Source organism: Neodiprion lecontei, chromosome 2 (assembly GCF_021901455.1).
Source record: "Neodiprion lecontei isolate iyNeoLeco1 chromosome 2, iyNeoLeco1.1, whole genome shotgun sequence".
Taxonomy (NCBI): Eukaryota; Metazoa; Arthropoda; class Insecta; order Hymenoptera; family Diprionidae; genus Neodiprion; species Neodiprion lecontei.
In genome coordinates, this window is record NC_060261.1 from 5,955,236 (window position 1) to 5,971,241 (window position 16,006).

Here is a 16,006-nt window from a genome sequence, read left to right on the forward strand (position 1 = left end):
TCTGAATAATTACAGGAACGTACGTTCAAAAAGATGATAAGAATATCATCGGGAAATTGCCGGGATTTCATTAAAACCAATATTTTGTCGACTTGAAAATAATTGCCAATCAAAACTTTGAGTGACTAATTTGATGAACAATATTATCGAAATATCTGTTACGCATAAATAAGTTTCAATGGGTGGTATTATAAGTTTTTTTCTGAACCCATCGGAGAAAACCCCGTACAGTATAAATTCACTTGTCTGACGGTGACGCTCTCATGAATCTCACGAAATTCTTCAAAATGCAAAACTCGGTTTCAAAAACTGAGCCACGCTAAGTCAACCCTTTGTCAAACGATTTTTTAGTACATTTTCCAGTGAAACTGGAATTAAATTTTTTTCAATAATTCCATGGGGTACACCTGACGTACCCTGCAGTTACATAGAAACTGCCAATCACAGAGTCGAAGAGGATATACGGATTTAGAAGTACCACCCATATATAAGATGGGTAAAATTATTTGACTGTTATGAAAAAATAAATTTTACACATTTTATATATATATATTTTTTTTCTTCTCTTCATCAACTTACATCAGAGTATATTATGTATGGTGGTGTCAGTATTACAATGTTTCCATACCTTTCAAACACACATTCGAACTTCCAATTGATTCTATAAACTATCAAGTTAAAATAATAATTAATAATTAATAATAATAATAATAATAATAATATATTTTAACTATGTACAAGTTTGGTATATCAATAATAGCGTCGACCAAATATGATACAATCATAATAGTAAGTTTTGGATCGTTGGTGACGAATAGCGTTGCGACGATACTCGCTCACATTGATTGAATGTTTAGAGGGATAAGTTAAGTTGCTTCTTGTGTCTATTATATCTAGTCCTAGAAAGTCAGTTTATATATGTATTTATTTGTGTGTGTGTGTGTGTGTGTGTGTGTGTGCGTGCGCGCGCGCGTGCGACATAGTAACTAATCAGCGAAACGAAAGTGTCACATAAAGCCCCGCGAGTTTCACGGTTCAAGCATAATAATAGAGGTCAGCTTGCGTACAATTACAATATTACTACACTCAATCTTGACGTGAAATTGTACAAAAATCAAAGTACCGCATTGGCACTTAATCGTACCCGCGTCAGTATGGATATTAGAGGAAATCAGTTCCGGCGTAGACACGTTATAATAAATCATCATTATCGATAACTAGCGCGTCGTCGCTCGCCGCTGGACGTACAACCGAAAACAGTTGATAAACGATTATAATATATAAATTAGGAATTACAGGTCTAATAATCTAAACTCGCCCCGTTACTATACAACGAAAAATTTTCTGCTTTATCATCTTGTCATTTCATGTTTTTTCTTTCTTTTTCAACCGACGATCATCAGAACTACTGCGCGCGTTGAATAGAAGGCTAAGCTTTCACAGTAGGAGGTCGAGGCTAGGTTAAACTAGGCTAAGTGCGCTCGCCAAGTAACTGTCGCTGTAAACAGATTGCAAGAATTACTCTCCAGAGATCGAATACAACAGCAAAGAAACAACGGTCATCGACCGTATCCCAAATGGCCTATCTAGTCAGACATTTGGTTCTGGTTTTCTGACTTCTCGATAGCTGCTACGTGGTCCGGCTTCTCTCCTAGCGCGTACCTCTCCCACATTCGATGATACAGCATTTCCATCCCGTGTGCATACATTTTGCAGTTGAACAGTGGACTCTCTGATCGTGCCTTCCAAACTTTGGCGCGAATCCCTTTCAAACTGTGGAGGTGGAAAAAAACAAGATTGACTTACACAAATCGAACGGATGGAACTGTGAAATTCGATACAACACAAACAGCTTTAGGCAGACCGTGAGCCAGCCCTCGAACTTCCCGTTTGCATACTGCCGGTGCCAAGGTCACAAACAGAAAATATTAATATCTAATTCGAATTTCGAACTACCGATTCAGATTCGTAATGAACGATTCAAAATCCCTCAGGTTGCACATTACACAATATGACGATTCTTGATATTTTTAACCACTATGGTGGATCCACCATTACAAAATTTGGAAGTCTCGCCTTGGATTCGTTATCGGTGACCTAAGAAACTTCCACCTACCGATTTCTATCAAAATTCGAATATTGTTAGATTTTTCCCACTGTATTGGATTTACCATTTTTGATTTCGCAAATTTGACTTCAGATTCGTGATCAGCGGCCCAAAAATCTTCGTGGAACCAATTTTCGTTAAAATCCGTTCATCCATTCTCAAGATATCGTCATTTTAATTTTATTTTTTAGAATATTGTTAACACATTAACGACCGGTAGCCTATTAATAGGCTTGAGCGGCCGGTCGGACGTGCGTATACTGTTGAAATGCTAGCGGTCGGTAAAGTGTTAAAAAGTGCTCAACCGATCAAAGCCAGAATCTAATCGCTTGTAAGTTTGAAAAAACCTCGTCAATTGAGACCAAAATCCTTGAAATCCCATAACTCGTTCTGGAGATAACGTCCGATAAAAAAATTATCACATAGGTATGTACGCACACACAAACATTTATCGAAAAATAGTCGGAGGCAATTCTCTACATCTCAAAATGTCGAAATCTAGTAAAATCTCAACTTTAACAATCTTTTTTTCTCTGAAAACAGAGAAACGGGAAGCTAAAAAACGATAGCTACCATTCTTTTCCTCTGCACCAAGCAACTTCACTCGCAACAAAAATTCTCTAACACTATCCTAGGTTTCTAATGTGCATATCCTCGCAGCCGATAATTTCAAGCATCATCGTCAAAGGAAACACCCGTATAAGCGTAATTTTGTCTTGTACTTACAATTCACGATCGGTTCCAAGCCGCACTGCGATATCCTGATACTCCTGGCGCGTTCTTGCGACAAGTTCGGGGGCTCCAAGAGTGTTCAATTGGCTAGCAGCGACACGAGATGCTAAAGTTTCACCGGGCAGTGTAACGACCGGTGTTCCAGTCCACAAAACATCCATACTCGTCGTGTGACCGTTGCAGAGAGGGGTGTCAAGACAGACATCGGCGAGTTGTCCACGCCTCACGTGTTCCTCCTTCGCAGCGACGTTGCTGAACAGAATTCTACCGGGTGCAAGACCAAGTTGCTGGGCTGTGGCTTGTAGATTCGGTTCTCCGACAGCTGGGAATCGAAGTAGCCAAAGAACAGAGTTCGGCACGTGTTTCAGAATCTGTAGAAGAGAATGTGTTTCAGGGGATTTCTTGTCTTCCGTGTCCGCGTTGGTCGTAAAAACTGATTTGGAAAGCTAAAAAAAAAAAAAAATCCAACTTGTGCAAACTTACGTGTGCCCACATGTGAAGAGTGAGAGGATCGATTTTGTAGAGTTGATTGAAGTTGCAGTAGACAACCGCGTCCTCCGGCAGTCCGTATTGCTGTCTTGTTGTGATGACGATATTTTGCGGCACCTCTTCGCCGGTTGCGGTTTTGTTGTTAACCTGCGTAGTCGCCATTCCATTCTGAACGACTACCCCGTTCACGGACATTTGACACTGACCAGAAGCGATCATTGTCTCGATCGGTGTTGTCGTTGGTAGTTCGGCAACTTTGAGTGAAATTTCTAACGGTTTCTTAGAATCCGGTACGATTACCTCGCGGATTTCTTTTATCAATGTACTTTCCATCATCGGGGAAAGATCGGTGGCGTTTATCACCGCCACGTTGTCGGCAACCTTTCCTTTAGAGTTCAGTTTGTCCGTTAAAATCAAACGTTCCTTCAAATGGGGGAACATTTGTCTGGAAAACAAATTTTTTGCATCGATTATCGAGACTGGAATTCGTACGCATATACATTACGTAATTTCTCAGTTTCTTTCGCTTACGAACGAAGAAAAATTCAAATTCTAACACAATGTTGCAGGACTCATTGTCAAATTATTCAAATGACGATTACGATGAACATGAATTTGCCTACCTGTGATCTCCGATAAAATATGTATGCGGCATGTAAGCGAGTTTTTCGCTGTACTGATTGGCGAGTTCAAGTGGTGAAGTCACTTCATCTGTGATGAGATAGTCCATGAAGCTGGCACCGGAAGTTCCTGGATAGCCGAGCCACATAACTTGAACAGGGGCGGGTCTGAGAGCGAATATTTCATTCCTGGCACCTTTGGTATAGCCGTTCATATTGACGAGAATGTGAATTCCATCGGCGTTTATACGATCGGCGGCTTTGCCATTGCACGGAATCTGCGAAAGATCTATGAAATGTTCTGCTTCCCTCGCTATCTTGGCACGAAACGCTGTGCCGTCGTCAACGCTCAAGGCATAACAAAATATCTCAACGTTATTCTTCTCGTGAAGACCGGGAATCGATTGCATCAAGTGACTGGTCGGATGATTTCCAAAGTCGGATGACACGTAGCCAATCTTTAGACGTGATCCAATTTCCCGTGGGTATTTGTAGGGCTGTTTGTGCAATACGTGGATCTGAAATAAAGGTCATCCGGTTATCGGCGCATTCTGAGGTCTTGCGAAAAATCACAGAAATGAGAAAATGTGGCTTCTAAAACAAGCGACTCTAGAGCATCTCGCAAGACTTCAACCAAAAAGGAATTTGGTGGAAAATGATGAGACAAAACTATTCATCTACCTTCTCGATGCACAAGTTTGCGTGTCTAGCGGCGATGGCCTTCCTGAATTCGTGAGAAAGCGGATAAAGCATGGAATGATGAGGATGAACGCTGGGCAGCCTGTTCTTGTCCAGTTGTTCCGCGACAATGGATACGAGCTTCTTCATTCTGGCCTCGTAATCAGTCCAATCGCAAACGATTTGTAGACAATGAGCGAGGTTGCAATAAGCGTCAGGAAAATCCGGCTTCAGTTTAAGAGCGGTTCTGTAAGATTGTATAGCCTCGGGAATATTTCCGGAGTCTTTGTGAATCGATGCCAAATTTGAATGGGCATCGGCAAATGCAGGATTAATCTGTATAGCTCTTGTGTAACACTGAAGGGCTCCCTGGATGTCCTGCATCTCCTTCAGGGTGTTTCCCATGTTTGAATACGCGTCAGCAAAAGTTGGCTGTATGCGTATTGCCTCCTTGTAATGCATTAGTGCTTCGTTTAGTTTTCCTTGCTGCTGTAAAACTGAAGCTAAATTGCTGTGAGCCGCCGCAAATTCGGGAAACACTTCTAACGCCTTCAAGTACAAACGTGTCGCCTCTTCTATGTATCCCTGTTCTCGTTTTATGTTGGCCTGTAAACGAGAAAAAACAAAACAAAAATCATTCACAAGCAGTGTCAAAATATTGAAGAAACTTGACTGCCATTGGTGTTTCTCACAATAATTTGCATGCATTTCGTAAGTGGCTGTTTACTCGTGATTGGAATAAGTGAAATTAATATTAGCATCTCTTGAAACGTTTCAACTTTTTCAAGTTCACCGAGTTTTTGCAATATTTCATATTCAGGTCGTTTGCGATTTCCAATCTCCAAGCGAGAAGCGACGCAATGCAAATACTATTGTTATCATCTATCTTCAAGAAAACGATAATTTTATTACAAAACATTATTCATACCATATAAGTCATGACATTGTAACCGTCCCATTTTGCATTGTGAAACATTTTTTACGATTTGATTACAACTTTCGTTTTAAACAAGTATATTAACACAGGATTCAAATCTTTTTGAAACAGGTAAAACCTTCCGTAACTAGTTACACGTAAAAAAAAAATATCGCGATTATGTTATCACGGGATGGTTTTTTCTTTCATTTTCCTCTCTTTTCTCTTTTCTTATTTCGGATTTTTTTATTGGGTACCATCTAAGTGCGGAAAAAAAGGAAATTGCGAATAAAAGAAATAAACAAATAAAGTATTGTTCAGTAAGAATTAAACGTAAAAATAACAACAACAACGACAATAATAATAATAATAATAATAATAGGAAAGGAGACGAAACGGGAAGAAGATTGTTGTAGAAATTGTATCCTAACTTTGTTCTAACTATAAATAGAAATGAGATAGAGAAGAGGGGAGAAAAAAAATAGATGAATGCAATAGATCGCGTCAGTGATAAGGCGGCATGGCAATCCGATTTCCGAGAGAACGTGAACACGGCGACAGACGATAATGTCGGTACACGGTGCAGGGAAGCGAGTAGCTTACTGTTTAAACCGAAGTTGTGCTAATTGAGAAATTACAAAATTGAAATATACAGCAAAGCTTGGTGAGATGATGATGATGGTGGTGGTCGTGGTGGTGGTGGTACTGGATGCTGCGAAATATTCTGAAACCTATCCGTGGGTAGTAACGCAGACTCAAAGCAGCGGAACCGTTATTGCATCATCACCCCTCTTCTTTTATCATAACTGTATTTTAGAAAGGCTTTGTCATATCCGTCAGCGTTTTTATTTTTTTTTTTCACGTCACGGCGATTAAATTTGTACGAGAGATTTCTGAACAATTGACCGGTTAAATTTGCTCAGCAACGCGTGAAGGTCCTGAAAAACCTACGCGAAAAATATTTTTTAAAGAAATAACTGCTTCTTATTGCAATATTATAACTAACCAGATTGTTAAGGGAGTCTGCGTGAGTCGGGCAAAGACGCAATGCCGTGTTGTAACATTCCTCGGCCTCAACGACTTGGCCCTTTTCTTTAAGCGCGTTCGCCAGATTGCAATAAGCATCTGGGAAGTTTGGCTGAAGTTCAATCGCCCGGCGATAAGTGTCGATCGCAAGGTCGATGAGTCTGAAAAATATAGAAATTAGACAATCATAAAGAAATATTTCTAAATCTGATAACTCCAAAGTCATAAGCTATGACAATTTTTTTTTTTTTTTCAATCATTATTCTCATTTTTAAAGAACAGATTTAACTAAGTAAAGTAAGTAAATTTAATATTCGAAACTAATAATCACACTAAATAGTTAGTTGCAGTAACATTATTTTCTTGAATCTTCAATAACATTAAAACCGTGTATTGTAAAGATTATATTACACCCACATTTTATCGGAAATTATCTATCAACTCGAAGAAATAAAAAAAAAAAATTTTTTTCCGAGTATTGTCATTCCGTGCAAAAATATGTTACTCTCCTAAAGTTTACTTACCCCTGTTCGTAGTAGACGCAGGCCAAATTTCCATGTACCACTGCATTGTTCGGGCTGAGATTTAGTGCTCGAAGGTAGGCAGCAACAGCTCTAAAACAAAAAGACATCGTTCGTTAAAATTAGTTTCAGTAGCGCACTTGAAAAGAACAAGAGAATAAAAAATAATAATAATAACAACAACAACAATAATAATAATGTCGGGGAGTAAAAGTTGAAAATCACCCGTCCATCAGATTATCGTCAACATTTTCCGAAGATATACGCTGATGAGAAAAAACAAGAAAGCTAATAAACTCTCGGCGCGCACTGATCGTGTGAAATCGAAGGTTACGACACTTGAGAGCGGCTACGCATAAATTTCAACCACCGACTGGAATTTCCAAAATTTTCCTCGCAGATTATCGATTTGACAATATTTTACGCTGAATTATTACACAGAATTCAATATACTGAATTTCATTTCAGTAGTTCGACATTTTTGAACGAAACGCTCTGTTGTTGAATAAATTCTTGTAAACTAATACAACAATAGATTAGTTATTGATGTCTTGTTAAGAAAGTACAGAAGTAAATAAAATAAAAGAAAAAAAAGAAAACAAAAAGTGAATGAATAAATAATGAAAACGGACCGGTTTTCCGTTTAACGGTTGAAGTTTGATCGCGTACAATTTTTACCGCAAATAGAATAAAATAATATATACGCGGTTTAATTAACTCTGAAAAATTGAAAAAGGAGACGCGTATGCCAAGTGATGATGAACCTCTTAATCCAGGACTTGATCCAGGAAATGCATCCCGGAGGTGTTGGCCGAGATATGGTGCTTTCCAGCTGAAGGCGAAAGGACGGTGCAACCGTAGTCGATGGTGAAATCACCGTATAAACTATGACACACTGGTAATCCATTCCTTATCCATCGCTACCACGCGATCATCACGCGATCATGTGTATAAACTCAAGAATTACTATTATTATTTTTCCCTTCCAAATGTACAAAAGGTTTCACGTATATGTAATACGTGTTTGTAAATACAATTTTACGCGATTATTACAATATGTACCAAATATATGTTTGGAATACCTTGTTTAGCGATTTATTATAACAGACGTAAAAAACATAATTTTTATCTCACAGCAATCGTTTGTTTTTAATTTGTTTAATTTTAAATTCTTAAAAGGCTCTCGTCGTCTTTTCTTTTAGTTTTTCTTTATTTCCTCACACATTCAACAATCGATCGATACGGTATGTTATACGATTATAAATATAATATTTATCACCATTTAATACGTACATACGGTATATATATGTATATATATAATATGTAACATTGAGCTTGTTTCGCAGTTTTTGTAATATACATATATATTATACGATTCAGTCTCTTGGGTGCGATAGTTGTGATGTTGGGGTTGGAAAAAAAAAAAAAAAAAAACTTCACTCGAGACGATAAAAAAAAAAAAAAAAAAAAAAAAAATTAAAAATACGACACAAACTCGAGTTATACGTATCTGATAATTATTATATCGTCAGAGTTTTTATTGTAATTATACGTTGAAGCTCGAAAAGTCGATTTCCTCTTTCATCGTAATGGAAAATTTTCATTCCGCACTGCGATCAGTCTTCGTAAAGTATTTAATATAGGTGCTAAAATATTTAATCGCACTTTTTATCCTCTTTTAATACAAGCTCGATAAGACGTAATTACAGGGATTGTTTTCCTGGCAGAGTTTAAAACCGTGTCGAAAATTTGAGTAATTATTGTTATCGTTTATTGTTGTTTATCGTTATTATTGTCGTTGACAGAATTATGAAATTGATTTGTATAATTTGGTTGTTTTTTTTGTTTTTTTATCGCGATTTGAATGTTTATTTTTTCTTTTATTTTCTTTTCTACACACTCTTCGAAGAAAATAAAAATTATAAATCTTTACGTTCAAATTGATTGTTCTATACCAACTTGCGATAATTGCAACCAGTCAATATGTAATATCAATTGGACAATATTACATCGGCATTAAATATACAGTAACGAACTCTTCATTCTCGCTGGTTAGCTGTAATCATTTTTATTACACATCGTTACTTTCGGCGAAAATATATAATGTGATCATTCGTCCGTTAATTACGGTCATTAGGCGCATAAATTACAGCAGACATGACATAGAACAGCGGCTATTTCATTTCATTTCATTTCGTTTTATACGTTTTATCCTTTTTTACGATGTAACGACATAATTATCGCGATTTTTATCCGACGCAATGAAACGAAATTACAACGTGTGACGTAAACACTTACGTTAAACGAGAGCAGGCGATAAAAAAATTTTAGTGCATCGACATTCCGGAGAAAATTTCTTTCTAAAACGTAAAAGAAATATTTCAATTCAAACATCAACGATAATGAAAGATGTTCGTTTCTAGATCGCGGCAGAAAATTGATTTCAAACAAACGAAATACTTATGCAAATATCATGAACAATTCTTTATGAATCACAAAGAGATCGGTGCACGGATTCGTTTGTATTTTATATAATAATACATACAAACACGCAATAGACACTCTCCATAGTTTTCTATACACACGAGTATATAAAATTACGACATATCACACGTATCTGTACGTATTCAATAAACAAGACGAAAATCTATTTGTTTTTTTTTTGCTTTCTCCTTTTCAATACGACAAATATTAGACGGCAGCTGCATTTGGATTATACAGTATTAATATATCAATATACAATGACGAGCTACTAAAAATCGTCGTATTTTCGCGACGCATATACGAGTTCATATATATTTTTTTTCTTATGTTATAATACGATACTTGGATGCAAAATTCAACGACTAAAAATATGCAATATTGTGTGTATAAATAATAAGTGTCGAAGCTCTCCAAAATTTATTCATCTTCTCTTCTTCTTCTTCTTCTTTTTTTTTTCAACTTACGATTAGTTTAAGAAAAATCACAACAAACGAACGCGATGATTTCAAATGTCTTTTTATCTCCTTTATTTTTGTCTCTTTTCATTATTTACTCGTTTGTTTACGCATTAAAACAAGACGGTGATATATGAGAACGATACGATCGAAGGGTGATGTTACTGTTATTATAATTATTGTATATATGTACAGAGAGAGAGCGAGAGATAGACAGAGATAAAGAGAGATCCTGATATAAGGAGACAGACGGCGTGTTGCGGAGGCTGCGAACTAAACTACTGGTTGGTTGGCCGTCGGTGCGGCAGTGGCGTTGGTGCGTCGCGACGCTCGGCGTCGAAAGGCGGCGAGGAACGTTGGAGGGGAGATCGCGAACGGTTGCTAGGCGACAAGTTTTTTTCTTTTTTTTTTCTCTCTCTTCTTCTTCTCCTTCCCTTTTCTTTAATCTCTCTTACTTTCCGTCCCTTCCATTTTCATTTTCATTTTATTTTCTCTTCACCGTATATATTTGTTAAAATGATAAATAAATAAAATGAATAATAAAAAAAAAGAAAATCCATTTTACTCTATACTCCTCTATCTTTCCGTTGCACGCGTCCGATGCGTTCCTTTTATATTAAACGCCCGATTAAGCCCGATAATATTGCACAATCGATTCATTCCGTTCGTATATTTTCCGTGCTATATTTCAACCGTGATAAAAACGGCAATTTATATATATGTATACATGAAATGATGATAAAATTTGTGATATGATTTTTACTTACACCTTTTCAAATCTACAGTTAACGCGTTGCGTTTCATGTTGCGTTTTCGTAGTAAACATAGAAATATAATATATCTAGATTGTGTAACGAGGTGTTCGAGTTTCAAGATGATTTGTTACACCGGCGCCACGCAGTCGCCGAGAAGAGAAATTTTTCAATTTCGATGTAAGTAAAGAAGCAAACGAAACAAAAAAATAAATAAAAATACGTTGTTAAAAAGATGGAAGAAAGAAAACTCTACCAATAATGTATTATCAGTGAAAATTTATGGCTTGTTTTTCGGTTTAATATCTTTGTTTCGGGAATGAAAAGAATATAGCTTGTAAAAACTGCAAGTATATTCATTATACACAACATTGAATGTGATTGAAAAACGAAATGATAAGATATTAAAACCTTGTTTGAAATTTCAATGAAACAAGCTTTTTCTTCCACTATATTGTACATATGTACACAGTATTTTATTCAAATTTATTTTACCCAACGGTGGTAAAATAAGACCCCGAAATCCGGTTTAACAACGTAAATGTGTTTATACGCTGACAGGTTTGCGTAAATGAGAGCAACGCGTTTGTATAAAACACAGAAAGTCACTCGCGGATAGCGGGAGACCTTTTTTTCCAACTTTTTTGCGACACAACTAAAATCTGCGAGATTAGTCAAGTTCGCGTACCGTAACATTAAAAGGGGATTAAGAATGCTGGTATTGCAGCATTTATACGGCTATATATTAAATACGGGTAAACATAGAAAAGAGCGTGGCGAATCTGTCGTTGTATTAAAAATGATGAACGAGTCCGGAACAAAAAAAAAGCAAAGAAGTCAAAAAAAGATATCGCGATGTATTTCAACTTGGAAAAAAAAAAAAGTACAATTCGTTTTGTCGATACTATCTTTGAACCTATCGATTTTCACTTGGATTTCTTTTTCGCATCTTTTAAACATAAATTTCTCCGTCCACGATTAGCGAGAGAAAGAAAAAATTGATATGTACCTTGAGCCTAAATATTTATATCGCAATAAACATTTGTAACCAGAGCAGACTAAAAATGATAGTCTAAATAATGAAATAGACCAGACGCGTAATTTATTTGTTTGTAAAAACAAATTGTAGTTTCCCCTTCTTTTTTTCTGCGATTATTTTTGCAATCTCTTATTATCTGTTTTCACTCAAAATCGGTATTAAACTATATCATTTTATTGCACGATTTTAAATCAACAAAGAGATAAAAGAAATGAATTGAAAATAAAATAGAAAACAAATCAATTACGCTGTTGGAAATGCATAAAGTCGTGTATCTACATACTGATAACAGTGAAAAACGAGACACGAAATAGGCACGATAAATTCATAAATCATTGACGGAGATGATTTTAATACACCATGTGAGAATAAAATGATTAAAAGCTGAGAATGATTGTTTATATCTATAAAAATGAATCTCATCGCCTAGCGATTAAAAAATATTTGTAAATATGAAACGTAACGAGATTTTTCTCAACGAAATCTCGAATCTGTCGCATCAGCCGATAATTTCCACAGTACCCTACGGTAAATTAATTATCCCTTAAATATTATAACTTCGTCTCAACAATTTCCGGGCAATATTCAACGACGAGGGGGTAACAATTTGCGATTGTAACTCGACAATTTAATTAACAGCGAGGCCTCGGAGAGCCTTGAGAGAGCTCGACATTTGGCCGAATTCAATAATATTTTGGAAAGGTTCGATTCAGCTCCAGCTTCCCTGGGCAAAGTGGCGCAGAGCGCTTTTCCTATAATCCTCCAATTTCCTACTGTAGCAACAACACGGCTCGCTGCATCCGTCCTGAACAGTTATACGTACAGTTCACATACAGCGATCGATATTGAACTCTGATAAAAAATTTGTTGCACGGTAAATGAAAATCGCGTTTGACGAATCATTGGCTTATCGACATCGACGCGTCACTGATTTCGAGACGTATTTGTTATATCTTGATTAATTATACACACCTTATTACATAAAAAAAAAATAAATAAATAAAAATACTGCCTTTTTCAGCAGAATTTTCGCGAGACATTTTTCTTAACCCTTGGAGTCATACATTATCGTGCCGAGTTAACTTTCATTACAAAATAGTTACGGTTATTGGGGTCGCTGATTACGAATCTGAAATCAGATTTGAAAAATTCAAGATGGGCGATCCAATATGGTGGACGAACATTTTAAATTTGATCGAATACGGATTTTTCGGAGTCACTGATTGGATTCTCTATACCGAATTTTCACAATCTGATTTCAGATTCGTAAATCAGCGACCCGAAAAACCCCTGGACAGAGTTTTTTCCCCGGATTCGATGGAATTTAAAATTTTCGTCCGGCGTGTTAAATCCGCCATCTTGAATTTTCTAAATCCAATTTCAGATTCGTATTCAGCGACCCAAAAAACTTGTAATTTATGTAAAACATGTACACGTGTAGAGGGAGGGTAACAAAATTTTTTTTCAATCAATTTTGCTTCCAACAATAATAATTTACATAATATCGCAATAATGGCTCTCGATAATTGAAAACCTCTTCGTATACCACCATAAATAGCCGAAAACCGCGCCCGTCATCGTTTTACGCGAATAAATAACTTTCAAGTGCATAAACACTGCCGTGGCAACTTCACGGCGAGTGAAATTGAACCATTAATTTTCATAAGGCGAACTATGAAGTTACATACGTATACAGTACGTAGGCATACATATATCTATACGACGAATAAGGTTGTGTCTATACTCGCGTATAGATCGACGAAAAACTTCTCAGACTGACAACTTTTATACACATTGTATATATGTATATATGTATATACGTATATACATACCTGCGCGTAAAAATAGTACGATAATCATGAAATACGACTTTGAAGTATAATAACGGATCGAGTTTTTCTCCTTCATACTTTCGAGTTTCGCAACTTTTTTCACGCTTTTTTTTCATTTTTTCCCCCCTCACTTTATAAAACTCATGAAAAAAAAATTCACCCTCCAGCCGAAGAAAACTTGCCTAGACATGTTTTAACAATATACTTTCGCATCTTCGTATCTTCTGTATATTTTTCTATACACACATACGCTTGGGTAACTTTTGTAAACGCAACCTACATCTACCTGTGAAATAAACTTGTGCGCACAATTTTCGCAATTGCGTTGTAAATGGAGAATAAACCGTATCGATTCGATTAATTCGCGTGTCGAGTCAAGTTATATACACATAATAGATCTCTGTGTACATATGTACATTTACGCAATGTATGTAAATACATATAGCACGCGGATTGAATTCTTCCAGCAACGTTCTACACAGATGCAGATTCCAATCTACGCGTTCGCAAAAAAAAAAAAAAAAAAAAAAAAAAATAATCAGGAATTACGTCAGTTAAATTTTCATTCGTTTAATCACGCGGTGAGCGGATCAATAAAGTTTTATACCACCTCCTCCTCCTCCTCCTCCCTTTCCCCGATTGGCTAAAAACTTCTTTTTCTCCATTTCCATCATTTCTCTTTCCGTACTAAATAAACTGCCGAATACTTTCTCTCTTTATTACTACGTTATGTGTTTGTTTTCCTTTTCTCCGCATTTCTGTTTTCTCTACCGAGGTACATTCTCGCCGTTAAAACAAAAAGGAATTAAAAGATGAGGGAAAGAAAGAGCCGGCAGTTAAGTCCGAGGCTCGATAAAGTTGGCAACAATGATGATGATAATAATGATGATGACGATACCTAAAACCGAGCCATAAAAATAAAGAAATTTCCGTCGCCGTATATTTTCGGATTTAAGCAGATATATATACATATATACATATATATATATGTCGGAGTATCACAAATCTCGTTTAATAATTCCATTTTAAAATGTATTTAGTGAATAAAAGGATATTTCTTTTGAATATGAAACTAAACTAAATGAGCGTCAAGCGTTATTAGCAAGCTAAGAGTATAGCTGAATGACGGAATCTTAGCAACAAACAAATGGTTTGTTTATAACAACGCTTGGATGAAATCGACAGTCACGGGTTAGCTAGAGAGCATACCAGACGTGTCGTGATCGTCACGCTAAATATGAATAATCAACGCCCAAAAGAACGCTTTACATCCTCTCCGCCTTTCCGAGGCTTTACGCCGACATATATATAGGTATATGGGTATCATATGTGTACATAAATTCGAATTGTATTTCCCGGCTCGAGAATCGTGTCGTTTATTGTTTTCCGGTCTGTTATACGGCACGAATAAATGGTTAGACTTCAAGTGAAGAATGAAAGTGATGAGTGGTGAGCAAGTGGCAGAAAAAAAATATCGCCACAACTTCGTAATGCTTTTAGTAATAAGAAACTCGACTCATATCGGGGCAAACAAGAAAAGAAACAAACAAACAAACAAACAAACAAACAAACAGAGAAAGAATGAAACAAGGATAACTGAGGGTATAGAGAAAAAAATAAGTTTCTCAACATTTCTCTCTCTCTCTCTATATATATATATATATAGTTCAGAAACTTATTTTTTATTAGCAGCGAGGAACGGGAAATCTGCCGATATTAATTATACTTTACAGCTGCTACATAAAGTATATATAATAATAAATCGTAGAAATAAAATGACGTTAAAGAGAGAAAAAAAAAAGAAAGAAAATGAAAAATTGAAGGAAAAAAAAACCTAAATAATTTGCAAAACGATTTTTCAAATCTGTACTCTATGAGAATAAAAGTTTCGAATAATTAGCGGTGAAATTTGTTTAAACGATCATCTGCACGAGAAAAATATTGTACAAATATGTATAGTAAAAATGAAGCGTTTCGATTTTCTCACATTCCAGGGATTTCCGTGCAATTTTGTCTCTTTTCCGGAGATATTATAATCGTATTAGAAAGGTAAATGCAATATTACACGAAGTATACATAAACCGCAAATTATAGTTACGCGTGTAGCGCAAAGTTTCGGCTAATTGCGCAAGTTTGCGGTGACCAAGGCAACGCCTGATGGCGAACCTGGCCAGATATTTTCACCTCTCCCTGATCCCTCGGTGGTTAATTAATTCTATTCTAAGCGAAAATTCGCCCGCTCGCTCATTTTGCAAGGAACGAATATTATACCGTTATAATACTGTATACATAACCATATACGGTTATACTCTAGTCCTTTATAATCTCGGCGCAATTACCCAGCCCACATACCTC

At 36.3% G+C, this 16,006-nt stretch overlaps 1 protein-coding gene across 4 annotated transcripts in view; it reads right to left on the reverse strand.

Moving 5' to 3' along the window:
• Nucleotides 1-927: 927 nt before the first annotated feature.
• Nucleotides 928-16,006, reverse strand: part of LOC107226149 (UDP-N-acetylglucosamine--peptide N-acetylglucosaminyltransferase 110 kDa subunit) — a 38,801-nt gene continuing 23,722 nt past the window's right edge. For 3 of the 4 annotated variants that reach the window (XM_015666855.2, XM_015666854.2, XM_015666853.2), the window contains exons 6-12: nt 7,093-7,182; nt 6,549-6,729; nt 4,630-5,232; nt 3,952-4,466; nt 3,323-3,773; nt 2,834-3,210; nt 928-1,773 (exon numbers count right to left, since the gene is read on the reverse strand). In XM_015666855.2, coding sequence (XP_015522341.1) covers nt 1,587-1,773; nt 2,834-3,210; nt 3,323-3,773; nt 3,952-4,466; nt 4,630-5,232; nt 6,549-6,729; nt 7,093-7,182 — 2,404 coding nt within the window. In that variant the 3' untranslated portion in view covers nt 928-1,586. Of the gene's footprint in view, nt 1,774-2,833; nt 3,211-3,322; nt 3,774-3,951; nt 4,467-4,629; nt 5,233-6,548; nt 6,730-7,092; nt 7,183-7,853; nt 8,175-16,006 lie in introns of those variants that run through there. The other variant, XM_015666856.2, reaches the window with a different exon arrangement.